Source organism: Eurosta solidaginis, chromosome 1 (genome assembly GCF_040869045.1).
Source record: "Eurosta solidaginis isolate ZX-2024a chromosome 1, ASM4086904v1, whole genome shotgun sequence".
Taxonomy (NCBI): Eukaryota; Metazoa; Arthropoda; class Insecta; order Diptera; family Tephritidae; genus Eurosta; species Eurosta solidaginis.
Window position 1 is genome coordinate 310,059,137 of NC_090319.1, and position 16,255 is coordinate 310,075,391.

General features: G+C 37.3%; 1 protein-coding gene across 1 annotated transcript; it reads right to left on the reverse strand.

Annotated features, from left to right (window-relative positions):
• Positions 1 to 49: 49 nt before the first annotated feature.
• Srr (Serine racemase) lies at positions 50 to 16,033 on the reverse strand. Its single transcript, XM_067761494.1, has 7 exons — positions 15,615 to 16,033; positions 12,132 to 12,202; positions 1,893 to 1,989; positions 1,137 to 1,490; positions 775 to 1,067; positions 475 to 697; positions 50 to 400 (listed from the first exon to the last, which is right to left on the reverse strand). Exons 1-7 carry the CDS (start codon positions 15,924 to 15,926, stop codon positions 275 to 277), a joined length of 1,476 nt encoding a protein of 491 aa, XP_067617595.1. The 5' UTR covers positions 15,927 to 16,033; the 3' UTR covers positions 50 to 274.
• Between the last annotated feature and the right edge of the window lie 222 nt (positions 16,034 to 16,255).

Below are 16,255 nucleotides of genomic sequence, written 5' to 3' on the forward strand. Positions count from 1 at the left end.
GAATCCATGCCAGGAGGTGGCAAAGCGAATTCATAATAATTCACACAAGTTTTGATTGATTTTTTATAAATAATTTATTTGGCAAAAGTCAAACATACAAAAAGTTTTGTTCATTTCATTAGGCTTGGCGTTCCCACAAAGAGAGAATGGTTTTACCTTCTAATCTTTTTATCATGCCTGGTAGGTGTTTATATCAAGGTTGACATTTTTAATTTGGGCAATGACAATTGTCATTTGTTGCGAAAATATAATGAATTCGTTTTCAACGGGGATATTAAGCGTTGTTGTAATTTATGGCTAAAGGTTCCTCGCAGAATGAAAGATTTGTGTAATTCTCCTTCAAGACGTTTTTCAGCTCCATGCTATGAGTCCAGTCACGGGTTTCACAAACTACTTTGACCTAAAAAATAAAGAAAACAATTTTAATATATTATCCCATTATTATTTTTGTTTTCAATATCCTTTAGAACCCACCTCCACTGTATAAATATCTTTCAACCAAGCACGTTCATGCATGATATCCTTTATCGACACTCCCAATTGTGACAATATTTCACAAAGTTCATGTATACCACCTGGACGATCAGTAACCTCCACAAAAAATTTTACTAAACGTCCTTCGGCAGCAAGACCACGTTCCAAACAGCGTCCAAATACAGTGGTGTCAATATTACCACCACACAAAAGAATAACAACTCTAAAAAAATAATTCACATGTATTTTAGCAATAACTAATTAAATCCATATTAAGTACTCCATTACTGCCATTGTCACCTTTTACCCTTCAACTCATTCAAGTGACCAGCCAATATGGCCGCAAAGCCTGAAGCGCCAGCACCTTCCACCACACACTTCTCCTCTTCGACCAAACGTAAAATTGCCAACGCAATCCATTCCTCTTTAACCACAACTAATTTATCAATGAGCGGCATTGCTGTGATGAAGGCATTATAACCGACTTTTGGTACAGCCAAACCATCGGCCAAGGTATTCTCGCTGGGTGTATGTATGGGACCATTATTTTCCATAGCATTCGAAAAGCTGGGACATTTCTCGGACTCAACGCCCTGTTAGACAAAAAAAAACACATAATTTTACTTTAAATCATTCCCGATAAACATGCGATAGAAACTTACAATAACTTTAGTTGTAGGCGATACAGCTTTAATGGCCGTCGCTATACCAGCTATCAGACCACCACCACCAACTGGTATAATAACCGCATCTGGGTTGGGTACTTGCTCCAAAATCTCTAAACCGATTGTACCTTGTCCGGCCATAATGTGTGGATGATCGTACCCATTGACATAGATTAGACCACAATCTTGTGCCATTTTCATGGCAAGCGCTTTAGCTTCGGCCATATCTTTGCCGTCAACAATAACATTCGCTTTATAGTTGCGGCATTTCTGTACTTTCATAATTGGTGCTGCTTTTGGCATCACTACCGTAACAGGTATGTTCAACTTCCATCCATGGTAGCTGAGGGCCTGTAAGTAATCGGATACAAATTTTGTTAGGGTGTGTTATGTTATGTTATGTGATGTTTTGTTATGTTATGTTAGCGTGAGAGTAGCCATGGAGCTCACGTAGCGCGCACCCGTTCCTGAAGTAATGCTAAACGCGGTTCCATGTACGAGGATTCGCGCGGGCCGTGGGAAGTTAGGTTTTAGTGGCTAGCCTTTCGTGGAACAAGAGTCCTACACTCGGAGTCTCGCAGTGAAGCTTAAATATCCCGGCCAGAGCATGAAGCATTTCCTCCTTCCAGGAAACAAAAAATAATCATTCTATGTTATGTTATGCTATGTTATGTAGTGTTATGTTATGTTTTGTTATGCTATGTTATGTTATATAATGTTATGTTATGTTATATTTTTGAAATAGGTAAATACCTGTGCATGGTTTCCAAGAGATGCTGATATAACACCAGTTTTCTTTTGTTCATCTGATAAACAGAGAAGGGCGTACCGGGCTCCACGTTCTTTAAAACTGGAAATGTGGATAAAATTAAGAATTATAAGTCTGACGTTATTTGTTATTTCTTAATGAAAGGAAATATTGTATGTATGGTAAGTATGAGAATGGATTGCAATTACATTTTATATCACTAGGTAACTAGGGTCGGGAGTTTCTGGAGTAGAGATATGGCCTTTGATGAGGGTCTGTTTAACGAGTTATCTTGGTTTTACTATATCAACTCGTTTTCAAGTAGAGATATATATATGTGGGGAGCGGCAAGGGTAAGATAGAGTTAAAAGTAAACTGTTCATGAAATCAGGAAACTCGATTTAACACCAATCCCTCCTAGTCTTTATTAAAAAAAAAAATACGCATATGGTACACATATACATGTGTACGTATGTAGGTATTTATAAGAACCGATCACGTTTTTAAGATTCGACTATATTTTTTAAATCCGCGTGCTTTTTCAGGACGATCTATACCCAAGGCCCGGTATTTCAGTAGTTGGTTAAGCTAAGCACTAAGTTTGCTTAAACTCTAGTCAAATTTAAACTCCACTTAAACTACTGAGCAGTTTTTCAGTCACAGGTTAAGGCCGCCTTTTGGGTAAGGTTTTTAGTAGTACAACATTGGTTTTTTTATTATCTAGATAATTTGTAGATACAGCAGCAGTTGGATTTTGTTTACCCAACAAACAAGGAAAAAATATTTCTCCAGCCTTAGAGAAATATATATCTCGTTCCGGAGGTGATATTCAACATTATGCTCTAATTAATCTTAAACCACATAGTTCTCGAATTGATCTCCAACTTCATTCTCAAATTATTTTCCGACCTGAGAATTTTGAGAAATATAAATGAATATCCACCATATTTTTCCAGTTCATATCTTACATTGGATATCAAGTTTAGGTGCGTTGAAAAAATTCTTCTCCGAGGTGAATTGTAAAATTTTCATGTATACCCTGTCCGACCCAAAAATGTCCGCTAAAAACGTTGGCGATAACAGTTTTTTGAAAAAAAAAAATAAAATAAAATATTTGTATGACAACGTATACATATGAAATTTTTTTTAGTAGGTCATGAAAAAAACCTTAAAAATCAAAGTCGAAAAATAGTAAAAAAAAATGAAATTTCGCAGGCTCGAAATTTATTTTTTTGGGTATGGATAGTGGAAATTGTTTTTCCTGAGCTCAAATCCTATCGAAAAATCGATGGCGGGATATCGGTTAACTTAATCCATACACATCGACCCACCCTATTATACATACTTTATTTTATTTTCATGAAAACATTGTACCATTGGAATCTTACCCTTGTGTCCAGCTAGAGAACCAGACATAAATACAAGTTGGGAACTATCTGTTCTTCAACTTAAGTAATAGCATTTTTTGTTTTATAAAAATTAAATTTTTTGCTGAGAACGTTATGATTATCAAGTTGGGTCACTATTTCCAAACGACTTATGAGATTTTAGAAGTATGCCCTAATATTATTAGCTGTGTTTTTTTTACATTTATAGACGTTTATGTTTAAACTTTATATGGACTGCTAAGCGTCAAACTTTAAATACACCTCTGAAATTGCTGCACATAAAATTAGTACTAGTAAATTTCAATACGCATTATACTCAGATGTAACTGCAATATGTGTCTATGTTTCACCTCCTAAAATGGGGCGTGTCCACAATTCATCGCAACTGATTAAGCTATATGTTATACACTATGGCCATAATCGCTTTCTGGTACAACCTGTGCTGTAGCTAGTTGTTTAACCACTGCCTCTAGATGGGTCTCCTAAGCATTATCTAAGCGAGGATAAGCGTTTTTTTACACTCAAACGTAAACGTATTCGCGTGTAAAAAAACACGGCTATTGTCAAATACATGAGCTGTAATGGTACTAAACCCAAATGCTTCTTGGGTATATTCGACGTCATGGTCAACAAACGCAAATAACTGCTAGGTTAATTAGAGTTTAACCCTTCCAGATTGGCCGCCTAAGCTCAGCTAAAACTTCAGTAAAACCTACCGAATAAGTTCAAGCGTAGTTTAACTGACAAAAGTCCACGGAAAGCTTTTTTAAAAGGTTTAAGCTGCCTAAAGAGGCGTTACAATGACCATTTTTATACTCAGCTGAGCAGAGCTCACAGAATATATGTATTAACTTGTTCTCATAACGGTAATCCGTAACGTCATAAACTAATCGAGATAGATATAGACTTCTATATATCAAAATGATCTGGGCGAAAAAAGAAATTCATTTAGCCATGTCCGTCCGTCCGTCCGACCGTAAACACGATAACTTGAGTAAATTTTGAGGTATCTTGATGAATTTGGTATGCAGGTTCCTGGGCGCTCATCTCAGATCGCTATTTAAAATGAACGTAATCGGACTACAACCACCCCCACTTTTTCGATATCGAAAATTTCGAAAAACCGAAAAAGTGCGATAATTCATTACCAAAGACGGCTTAAGCGATGAAACTTGGTAGGTGACCTTATGACGCAAAATAGAAAGTTAGTAAAATTTTGGACAATGGGCGTGGCACCGCCCACGTTTAAAAGAAGGTAATTTAAAAGTTTTGCAAGCTGTAATTTGGCAGTCGTTGAAGATATCATGATGAAATTTGGCAGGCACGTTACTCCTATTAATATATGTGTGCTAAATAAAAATTTGCAAAATCGGATGACGAACACGCCCACTTTAAAAAAAAAAAATTTTTTAAGTCAAATTTTAACAAAAAATGTAATATCGTTACACCATATAAGTAAATTATGTCAACATTCAACTCCAGTAATGATATGGTGCAACAAAATACAAAAATAAAAGATTATTTCAAAATGGGCGTGGCTCCGCCCTTTTTAATTTAATTCATCTAGAATACTTTTAATGCCATAAGTCGAACAAAAATTTACCAATCCTTGTGACATTTGGTAGGGGCATAGATTCCATGTCGATAACTGTTTTCTTTGAAAATGTGCGAAATGGGTTGAAGCCACGCCCAGTTTTTATACACAGTCGACCGTCTATCTTTCCGCTCGGCCGTTAACACGATAACTTCAGCAAAAATCTATATATCTTTACTAAACTTAGTTCACGTACTTATCTGAACTCACTTTATCTTGGTATAAAAATGACCGAAATCCGACTATGACCACGCCCACTTTTTCGATATCGAAAATTACGAAAAATGAAAAAATGCCATAATTCTATACCAAATATGAAAAAAGAGATGAAACATGGTAATTGGATTGGTTTATTGACTCAAAATATAACTTTGGAAAAAACTTTGTAAAGTGGGTGTGAAACCTACCATCTTAAGTAGAAGAAAATGAAAAAGTTCTGCAAGGCGAAATCAAAAGCCCTTAGAATCTTGGCAGGAATACTGTTCGTGGTATTACATATATAAATAAATGAGTGGTACCCGACAGATGATGTTCTGGGTCACCCTAGTCCACATTTTGGTCGATATCTCGAAAACGCCTTCACGTATACAACTAAGGGTCACTCCCTTTTAAAACCCTCATTTATACCTTTAATTTGATACCCGTATCGTATAACACACATTCTAGAGTCACCCCTGGTCCATCTTTATGGCGATATCCCGAAATGGCGTCCACCTACCTAACTGTAGTCCACTCCCTTTTAAAATACTCTTTAATACCTTCCATTTGAAACCCATGTCATACAAACATATTCCAGGGTTACCCTAGGTTCATTTTGCTAAATGGTCATTTTCCCTAATTTTGTCTCCAAAGCTCTCAGCTGAGTAAGTAATGTTCGGTTACACCCAAACTTAGCCTTCCTTACTTATTCAATTTGTTAAATACCTATTCTAAGTCGCCCTTACGAGATAGTTTATCCAAAACTTTATCATTGCAGCTTTATAATGTATGGAGTCTTTACGTTATGTGTAACTAGAAAACGTGGTTGTCAACCTATTTTATCCAGAGCAGATCATATTTAAATCAGGAAGGTGCATACCAAATTTCATTACTTTATTTTAAACCGTTTTCAAGTATCGCTACCGGGGTTTTGGACTTCCAGGTTCAGAACATACTATATTCTTCAAGGGAGGAATGAGAAGTAGGCCTAGACAACGGCAGGGGCATCACAATATACACTGACGGCTCGAAAGTGGAAAAGGGAACTGGGGCTGGGATGTACTCAACACATCTACAGTTAAGCCAATCATTGCGCCTTCCTGACGCGTGGATTGTATTCCAAGACGAGGTCTATGCCATAGACAGAGCGGCAAAGCTGCTGCAAGGCCAACACCGACGTAACAATCTTTGTTGACAGCCAAGCCGACTTAAGGGCATTAGAGTCCAACATGATAAAATCGGACACCGTGCGTAGGTGTAGAGCCTCTCTGGCGTCTATAAGTTATCTCAATGTCTCTCTTTGGTGGGTCCCAGGGCACAGCGTTATTGAAGGGAATGAACTCGATGATGAGATGGCTAGGAAAGGCTCCAACTTTAACATAAGTGAAGTGGACAGCTCCGTCCGATCGCCGCTGAGTTATCTCCCAGGGAGAATCGACGAATATGAGAACAGGGCAACGGACTTGTTATGGACCAATAGGGTTGACTGCGAAGTCTCCAGATCCATATGGCCATGTTTGGATAGGAAAAACACCAGCTTCCTTCTCAAACTGAATAAATTTGCGGTGAGGGTACTTATGGGTGTCATCACAAGTCATTGTGCTATCGCACCAATGCTCCGGCAGTGGCGAATGCCAACAAGCTCACTCTGCAGAAGCTGTCAGGATGAGGAGGAAGAGGAGTCGATTTACCACTTTCTCTGCCGATGCCCGGCGCTTCAAAGGAGAAGGCTCAGATTTCTGGACTCACACGCTTGCTTACTCGACAGCCTGACAGAGGTTGGGAAGGTGGACGTCTCGCTTCTTGTTGGGTTCATCAGGGAAACAAAGTGGTTCGTTGAGGACCACTAGGAGGTAATGGGGCTAAACGAATTTGCCGCCTCACTGTACTTACTGGGGGCACTCACAATGGATAAAAATATCTCCGAGTGTGGGTAACACCCCCACACGCTTTCTTAACCTAACCTATCGCTACCGTAAGCCGATCGATACTTTTTTTAATAATTGAGCGGTACTACGCCCATTTTTAAGCTTTTTATGCCGATCGTGTCAGCTCTACACAGGGAAGCAATGAGCCAAATTTTAAGTAAATAGCTCTATTCGCTTTAAAATATTGAACAATAACATATATTTATTGGAAATACGTGAAATATAAAAGGGACGTGGTTGTATTTCGATTACTCCCCTTGTTAGTGGGAACATTACTCGTGGTCAGTATGCATCGTATGCCAAATTTCGTTACCATACCTCTATCTAAATAAAAGGTATTGTAAAAATGCAAATGATAATGACTCTTGGGACGGATAGGCTGACGGATGAATGGATGAAGAAAGCTTACCATTTTTTAATTTCGGTCACTGTCTAAGAACCTAACTTCAAACACATTCAAGGTGCCCAGGTATTACTCGTCTCAATAATTTACAACAGACATTCATCTTTTTATGTGGTACTTATGAAAGTATTTCAGTTTATCGAAGATCCAACATTTGAAGAGTCGGTCGAATATTTGAATTCCACTAATCGAATTCTTAAAACCGAATATCTGAGAGCTTGAGTAATTCGATTAATCGAATATCAGACGCTCTTATTTAAATGCTCGCATTGGAGTCAAAGTTAAACTCTAGTCAACTTTAACTGGAGTTTAAACTCGCCATGAAAAACCCGGCCTTAATATTTGCTGACGTCTGTGGCAGAGAGAACAAAAAAGCGGTGCCTAAAAGAAAATCAAAAGGTGCTTAATCGCAAAAAGCGTTACGTTTGAGAGATACGAAACCGTTTCCGTGACGAGCGGTAGAGAAAAACAGTTCTAGAAAATTCAAGAAAATGCGATTTTTTTATTCAAAAAACAAACAAACGCTAAAGTAAAACCGCAAAAATTTATAGCCAAATACTGCACACACCCTAATGGACATTTATAAATCTAAATACATTAATGTACGTTTGGAAATATTATGAGACTGACCTTTTCTGATTAAATTACATGGTCTGAAGGAGCCAAAGTGATAATACCCTTATATTATATTTTTGTTTTATATCAGTAGCACCAGACAGACAGACTTTGGACTTTACAATTGTTTACTACAATTAACGAACGGAAGAATTTTCCATGATAATGATTAACATTTATTGATTGCAGTGAAAATATTTTGAATAAAATTATTATAAGTGTGTTCAAATCATATCGACAGCTGAGCGGATGATCAGTTTCTCCCAAAAGCCGTTTCACAGCAAACTTTTGAAATCACTCTTACATCAGAATTTGTTAATAGATCCTTAGAGTTATTGCTTCAAAAATGCACAATTTTTTTTAGAATGTGGCGTTATTCAATCAAATTCTTAGATGACCCGTTCTTGAACTGGCATCTGAGCTTGGCCAATGTTTCAGTCAGCCGCCAAAAGGAAATGCACACGCATAAAATCTTCGAAACATCTACATATCTAAGTATGTTGACAGGGTGCTTGTTTTATTGTCGTTTCATTCTATGATGATATAAAAAAATACTTGGCGCGATTTAGCTCCGAGGAGATTTAGGGTGAGCTTCTCTTCCACTATGCGTCGTGCTGCTTTTAACTATGCCTACAAATTAGCGGGACGTGAGCTATATTTTTTACGCTGACTCCGAACGGCATCTGCAATGCATATGCATTTTCACTAAAAGCTTTTCATGGCAGTGGCAAACACTCCTGCCAAATTACTTCCGAGGGGTGACGCCGATTAGAAAAACTGTTTTCTAATTGAAAAAAAAACATTTTTTTTTTTGAAATCTGATGTTATCTTGCCGGGATTTAAACCTAGGACAGTGTGATAGACTGAGCACGCTACCGTCACACCACGGCGCACAGTGGCATTTTCAAGTTTCAAGTTTATTAGATTAATTTTGCACATGTGAGACTATTGTCTCTTAAAGTACATCAACTTATGGAAATCTAACATCTAAGATGAATATTAATTATCGCCTTAAATTTAAGAAATATATACATATTAATGATAAGTAAATAAATAAATATATATGTATGTTTGGTTTGATTGGTCTTTTGACCACAAAATAAATTTCCAGTGTAAGTGGAAACAACCAATATAGATGTAAATAGATGTAATAAGAGAATAGAAAAAGAAGGTAATGACGGTATTACTGAAGTTGTAAGAACCAATTAAAATGTATGTTTGTATTTTATTGGAAAAATTCAAATAAAGCCAATTTAAAGCGCTTAGTATTGCGTTTATTTTTAATTTGATTAGGTAAAGAGTTCCATAGTTTGATGGCGCTGACAAAGTATGTTCTGGAAGATGTAAGATATTTATAGCGAGGCACAATGAGATTACAGGTCCTGTCTGATTTTGAAAAGCATAACTTTGCATACAGGTATTCTGGCTGTCTGTTCTGAATTAATTGATTTAAAAACACCACTTTTCGGTAATTTAGAAAGCTCACAAGACTGCAGTTAAGTATTTTGGCGTAAAATTCCGATGTGTGACCAAATTTACGTTAGAAAGATATATATCTTGCGCATTTGTTCAAAGCAAGTTGTAGCCTATTCTGTGATTCGCAATCCAGATTACCGAAAACAGTTGCTCCAAACGAAATCAATGAAACTATGAGAGTTCGCACCAGTTTCAATTTCATATTAATTGGAATGAAATCGGCTGTGTACCAAAACTTCCTCAATACGAAATAGATTTTGCGTAAAATATAGCTAATATGGTCCTGACACCCTAGGTATGAGTTTAGTTTAAACCCAAGGCTAGTAACCACAGACTCATAACTAATGGTAGTGCCTTGCAATGATAAAGATGGGAATGATCGTACTAGATGCCATGAATAGGTAAAGCAGATGGTCTTAGTCTTTGTTGCGTTTAAATTAAGTTTGTTATTATCTGCCCATAAAGAGATATTTTCAAGATCTTCGTTCATTCTGAAAACTAGGTCCTCTGACAGGCCAATCGGACGAGACAAATATACCTGTGCGTTGTCAGCATACAAATGTATTGATACACTCTTGCAACAATGGGTCATATCGTTTATAAACAGTGAGAACAAAATTGGACCAAGTATATATCCCTGTCGTACCCCCGCATCCAGGCGCTTCATCTCAGAACAGCTATTATCAACCACTACTTTCTGCCACCAATTTCGTAGATAAATTTCTAGTAATTTCACAGCATTATTAGAGAATCCAAAATATTTACCAATCTTCAACAAAAGGATAGAATGATCCACCGTATCGAAAGCTTTGGAGAAATCCAAAAGCGTTAGAACGAGTAGATCACCTCTGTCATAAGCTGGCCGGATGTCTTCAATAATTTTAAGCAAGGCAGTATTACAGCTATGGAAGGCTCTGTATCTAGACTGATTTTCGTTTATAAGTTTATAAGTATTAAGGTAATCCTTAATCTGCGCGACCATCATTTTCTCCCATACTTTTGATAAAACAGGCAGAATGTTTATTGGACGAAAATCAGTTGATAAAATTGCCGACGGTTTCTTAGCAACTGGAATAACTTTAGCTACCTTCCAGGAATCGGGAAAGGTTGAAGTTGTGATAGAAAAATTGATTATGTGAGTGAGAGACGAAGCTATGTTGTGGATGATTAGTTTCAAAAATCTAAGACTGATATCATCCTCTCCAATGGCATTCGATTTAATTGAAAGCATACTTCTTATTACATCATTCTCTGTTACTGCATTAAAGTGGAAGGCATTCACCGGATTATAAACCAAATTTTCATTGATTTTAAAATTACCACTATTTTTGAATTAACATGACTGTAACAAGAAGTCGTTCATGAAATCTGGGTCCAAGATACAACCTGAGTTAGTTAGTTTTTGCATGATTTAGACGCGAAAAATTAATAACTCACTGAAAAATGAATAGATTTCATTCAAACCAAGTGTATATGTTTGTATGTCTTACCCCTCTTCAGTGAGGATAGGCGAAGGGGGAAGGGGTTTGGGGGTTTGGACCCCCTCCAAAAATTTTGTATTTACCCCAAACAAAAACTTTCTTATATGAACATACCTATATTTAAATTTCTTATCTTCTGAAAACCATGAAGCAAACTTACCAAGAAAATTAACTTTGGTGTAATTCATTTGAATCCATCTCATACAAAGTTTGATAAAAAAATTCGAACTTTACTGCAGCATTCGTCTCTATTTACTCCCTTCCTAAAACAGTACACACGTGGTGTAAAACGGCCTTATCCTTTTGCTTTTGCCCACGTTCTGCAACCCACACCTCATACAACTCCCTCTTTGTTATCGTCATTATATCAAAAGGGGGACCTACGGGGATGAAGAATCATTTAAGTTATATGCAATAATATTGAATTATTGCAAAAATTCAAAAATTAGTGTGGTTCAAACTTTTGGCAGACTTTTCTTTTCACGGTTTTATATATTTTCAGCACAAAAATAATACACATTAAGAAACTAATAATTTCGTAAAAAATACTCAACCAAAAAACTTTTGAACATTTTCAAAATAATATAATTACGTGTAGATATTAAATAACCAAAAAATATTTTAGCTTTTGTTTCACCACAAAGTTTTATTTAATTTTAAACCACGCGTTATTTCACTTCTGTAAATTGTACTATTTAGCGCGTCATCAACAACTCACAGTTTGACAGCAGATTATTCAATGAAGATCAGAAATTATAAGAAATGATAATTACCGTTTATTACTGTAGACATTTTAACAACAAACTGCATTAAAATTTCAAAAAAAGAAAAAATAAATTGAAAATTTTTACTTTTTCGCGTCTAAATCAAGCAAAAATTCCACTGTGCGGCGGCCGCCCATTCTATAATGATACCGTGTGAAATATCTTCTGATATTATGACAAGACTGGAATGAATACTTATATTATCATCTCCTAAATTCTAAAGCAATCTCATACTATCACTGTTTGATATCTTATTATCAGCTGTGAGAATACCACTACAATACCAAGGTAAAGCTGTACTTTCGCTTGGTCTTTTGGGTGACTTTCTGTTATGATCTGATAAGGTATTGTCTGCAAATAATGGCTTTAAATCAAATTTTATAGTTTTTAGTTTTACCTTCCAGTGACTTGAAGAAAATCTTTTTTTAAATATAAATCCATGCCATACGCATCTGAGGACGTCGATCTCTAAAAATAGAAAATTTTAAAACATTTTATAGTACTACGGAATCAAACTAAATTCAAAACGTTAATCATCATTAATTGGTGCTGAACAGCCTATATGATTTTGACCGTTGCGTAACAAATCACACCAGCTATCTTTATTTCGCGATAACCGAGGCCAATTGGGAGCACCAAACTGACACTCACAACTGAATGAGTAGTATCGATACTTTACCAAAAAATACTCTAGTATTTCGTACTCGATGCTTATTTCCAAGACTGAGTAAAGTATCGATACTGAGTAAAGTATCGATACCTCGATACTTTTCTTCGATACTCTACCAAGTTCCTCTTAAAAAATACTTGACTTGATTTACATCCGCGTAGTTTAGAATGAGATTCTCTTCCTATTTGCGTTGTACTATTTTTAGTATTCCTTACAAATTGCTTATTCCGAACAGCATTTGCAGGGCAGATGAATTTTCACTGGAATGCTTTTCATGGGGGAAATACACTCGGAGTGCTTGCAAAGCCACTGCCGAGGGACGACCCGGTTTAGAAAACCTTCCTAACTAAAAATTTTTTTAGTTTTATTAATTGTTTGGGAACAAATATCACTCGACCTCAGGACGGACAAGGCGACAGCTGTTTCGATTACACCTTGTAAATCTTTTCAAAACCTTTTCTTGCGCGAGTGGGATTTGAAAACAGTTTCTTCACTTTTGGTAAAAACTCCGAAGTACTCTCTTGGATCGGGTATACTCGATACCTTCTACTGAGTATGAGTACTAGCATCTATACTTTGATCCGAGTACTTTATATGAGTATTGATATCGATACTTTTTCTAAAAGTTCTATCACTACTCACAACTCAGTGGTGGTATCCCACCTCCTCATCCGCTTTCAAATACGTGTGGCTTTTGAAATTTTATTTATGGCACTTTGTATGTACATGTCAGAGTGAACCTCATCATTTAAAATCCTTAATTTGTGTTGGTATCGCGTAAAAAATTAAAAAAATTAATGAAATTATTTCTTTCGAATACTGCGATGCTCAGCCTTTCTTCTCTCGGCATCGTCCTTGACTACGAGCCAAAAATAAAGACAGGCGTGATGGAAGTTGAATAGCGTTTGATTTTTTTCTTCGAGAGAGAACTTTACTTTTCGCTTGTCTACTCAGTTCAAAGGCGCACTTTTGGGCATGAGTGGTTCCCCGTTTCATTTCCAAGCTGACGTTGTTTTCGCTGTTAATGCTGGTTTATACGATAGACGAAGTCCAGGATATATGAAGTCCTTCACAATCTCGAATTTTTATCACTCAACAGTGGTATGGCTGCTATGGCGGGTGCGCCGATTCTTTTCGTGAAGACTGCAAATACTTCGTCTTTTAACTTCCGATTATGACCGCGATTTTTCCAGGTCATCATTCTTGTGGATGATGTAAAGTACACTTACATGTCAATCTGGAGGCATGCGCAAAATTTTGCAGATTTTGGTGCTCTTCGCATGCGTACTTGAATAGCACGCCGCCTTGTTATCCTATAGTTGGCATATTACAATTATCTTTTCACCATCGTCGGGCGTCGATTGTATATTCAGTCATCAGGTATTGAGGTATCGTTTCCCCTCTCTATATGACTATGAGGACAAGTGATCCTTGCGTAACTTAAGCACAATATGTACGTCCGTTGCTTGGTTGCCATTATCATCCTGTCCTTTGACGACTTTTTTTTGCTAATACTTTCGCTCACTAGTTTTAATTTGTCTTTATATTCTTCTAAGTAAACGTCTCTCTTCCTTCTCGGCATGACTATAACTCTCCTATACACCGCATGCTATTACGACAGTACGTAGCGTGGTCTTATGGTCTTATGGGTCGCGAGACGTTCCTCATTGTATTGTTTTTATGGCAATTTATTTTATCCGCAGCGGCAATACGTAATGAGAGATCGCTTCCACTGCACGGCTATATCGGTAGTTCTGCGAGTATATATTTGCACTTTCTAGCTGTTGCTATGCCTACCGCCAATCACGTGGTGATTGATTTGGTTTTGTTGTATCAATACAAAATTTGTTTGGGACTACACACCAATAGGTAGTGGGGCCGACGTAGATAAGGACTACATTTATTAGAATGGCTTCCGGCATTACATAAAAATCTTGCTTGGCGACTTCGACGTCTGGGTGGCCAAGGAAGGAGTTATTGGTCCCACAGTCGGAAAATGCAGCATCTACGATATAACACCCCCAACCGATTGAGGTTGTTTGACTTCGTCGCCTCTCGAAATGTGGTCGTCTGCAGTAGCAGCCCCCAGCATTAGAGGCTGCATTTTCCGACTGTGATACCAACAACACCTTCCTTGACCACCCAGATGTCGAAGTCGGCAATCAATGTTTTGATGTAATGCCGGAAGCCATTCTAATAAAAAGTAGTCCTTATCTACGTCGGCCTAACTATCGGTCGCAAACAAATGTTGTACTAAAAACCTTGCATTTATGGAGATTCACAGCCGCGACCGATGACAAGACGGCGAATTCTCTTCCCAACCTGAAAACCACCACGTGGCTTGGAACTCAGCTTCCCTTTACGTGGCAAATTATAGACCTTAAAATGCTTGCTTATCAACAGAAAAACGAGACCTCATCCATAGCGGTTCTCAATCTCAGCACACAACCCAGTTGCGGAACTTGGACTTTGATCCTCTCCTATCACTGGCATGCCTTACTGCGGATATATTCTAAGTTGCCCACATCCATTGTGAAGTATCTATATAACTGTTCCTTTGTCACAGCAACTGAAAAATCACAGCGATAGCTTCGAAAAAATCATCATGACAATGCAATCACAGAAACAATCACCGATCTCTTCAAACAATTAATTGCGACAATTTGAACCAATGAGCCGCTGATTTGTGCTGCTAATCGCCGCCTATGTCGCAGTTGACTCCGATTTAGATCATTGTGCTCTGCTGTCGCTATTCAATCACAGTAACAGATAAAATCAGTAAGACAGAAAACAGTCACATATCATGTTGGTCCTCAAAAAACCTGTCCGCAGTTTAATGAGGATCGCACCAAGGCAGCGGTCGCCAAACCCTCCAGGTTTATTTCTCATCGAAAATTAACCAACTTGGCATATACCTCTAGCATCTGCACATACATCTGGATCAAGCCGATTTGGGGGGAAAAGCAGCATCGCCCATCGCGCGGTTGTTCATCGGCAATGAGTTGGCAAAACACTCCGATTCCATTTCTGCTTTAAAATGCTTATAACATGTGGGTCTCGTCCCGCCAATTTGTAGGAAAATTTAAAAAGGAGCTCGACGCAAATTTTAAGCTAAGCTCGGCCTAAACTCCCTCGGAGGTATATCGTAAAACATAGCACATATATTAAGTTTTTTTTTTTTTGCTTTGTTCAAAGTTCATTTTTCCTTACTGGGCATGGAGTTCGCTCCACTCCACCTTTGATGAGAAATGCCGCTGAAGTAACGTCATGAAATGATATTTTTTGTGGATTAGCAGGATCACAAAAGGGGTCCAGTACATTATCCGATGTATTGAATTTCGTAGGTGTAGGAATATCACGATTTGGCAGTAAAATTGTGCCGCTATCTTTTTTAATTAATCTAGCTTTTACATTTTTAATATTACCATGATTTGGCTTTGCGCCAGCCGCACCATTTACACTTAATACATTTTTTACGCCTTTTTTGGGCGTGATTTCATCACTTTGCTCTTCCGGTGACATTTTCTTTATTTTATTTTTATGTTGTATTTTTGGAGTATTAAAAACTTTTCCGTATTTTCTTCAAGTACCGAACCGTTTTGAAGTCCTGACTGAACTCATCAAGTCTCGCGTTTTTGTTGAAAAAATATTCAATGGCCAATAATCAGCATTACTTAATTTTAAAATTACATCCCTTAGCTATTTTCGTAGATAGTAAAATTACACTATGCAACAATTTCGAGATCATTGTTTTGCAGCGAAACAATTTCAAGTCTAGATGAGAGATTCAACATGCTATGGGAAAACTTTAAAATCATTTCACATTTGTATGCTTCAAAAATAACAAAAGG

Coding starts and splice junctions, on each gene's coding strand:
- Srr (XM_067761494.1), bottom strand. CDS start 15,926: ATGTCACCGGAAGAGCAAAGTGATGAAATCACGCCCAAAAAAGGCGTA. Junction 12,203..15,614: donor TGGAGCGAACTCCATGCCCA/GTAAGGAAAAAT, acceptor TTCTATTTTTAG/AGATCGACGTCCTCAGATGC. Junction 698..774: donor AATGAGTTGAAGGGTAAAAG/GTGACAATGGCA, acceptor TTATTTTTTTAG/AGTTGTTATTCTTTTGTGTG.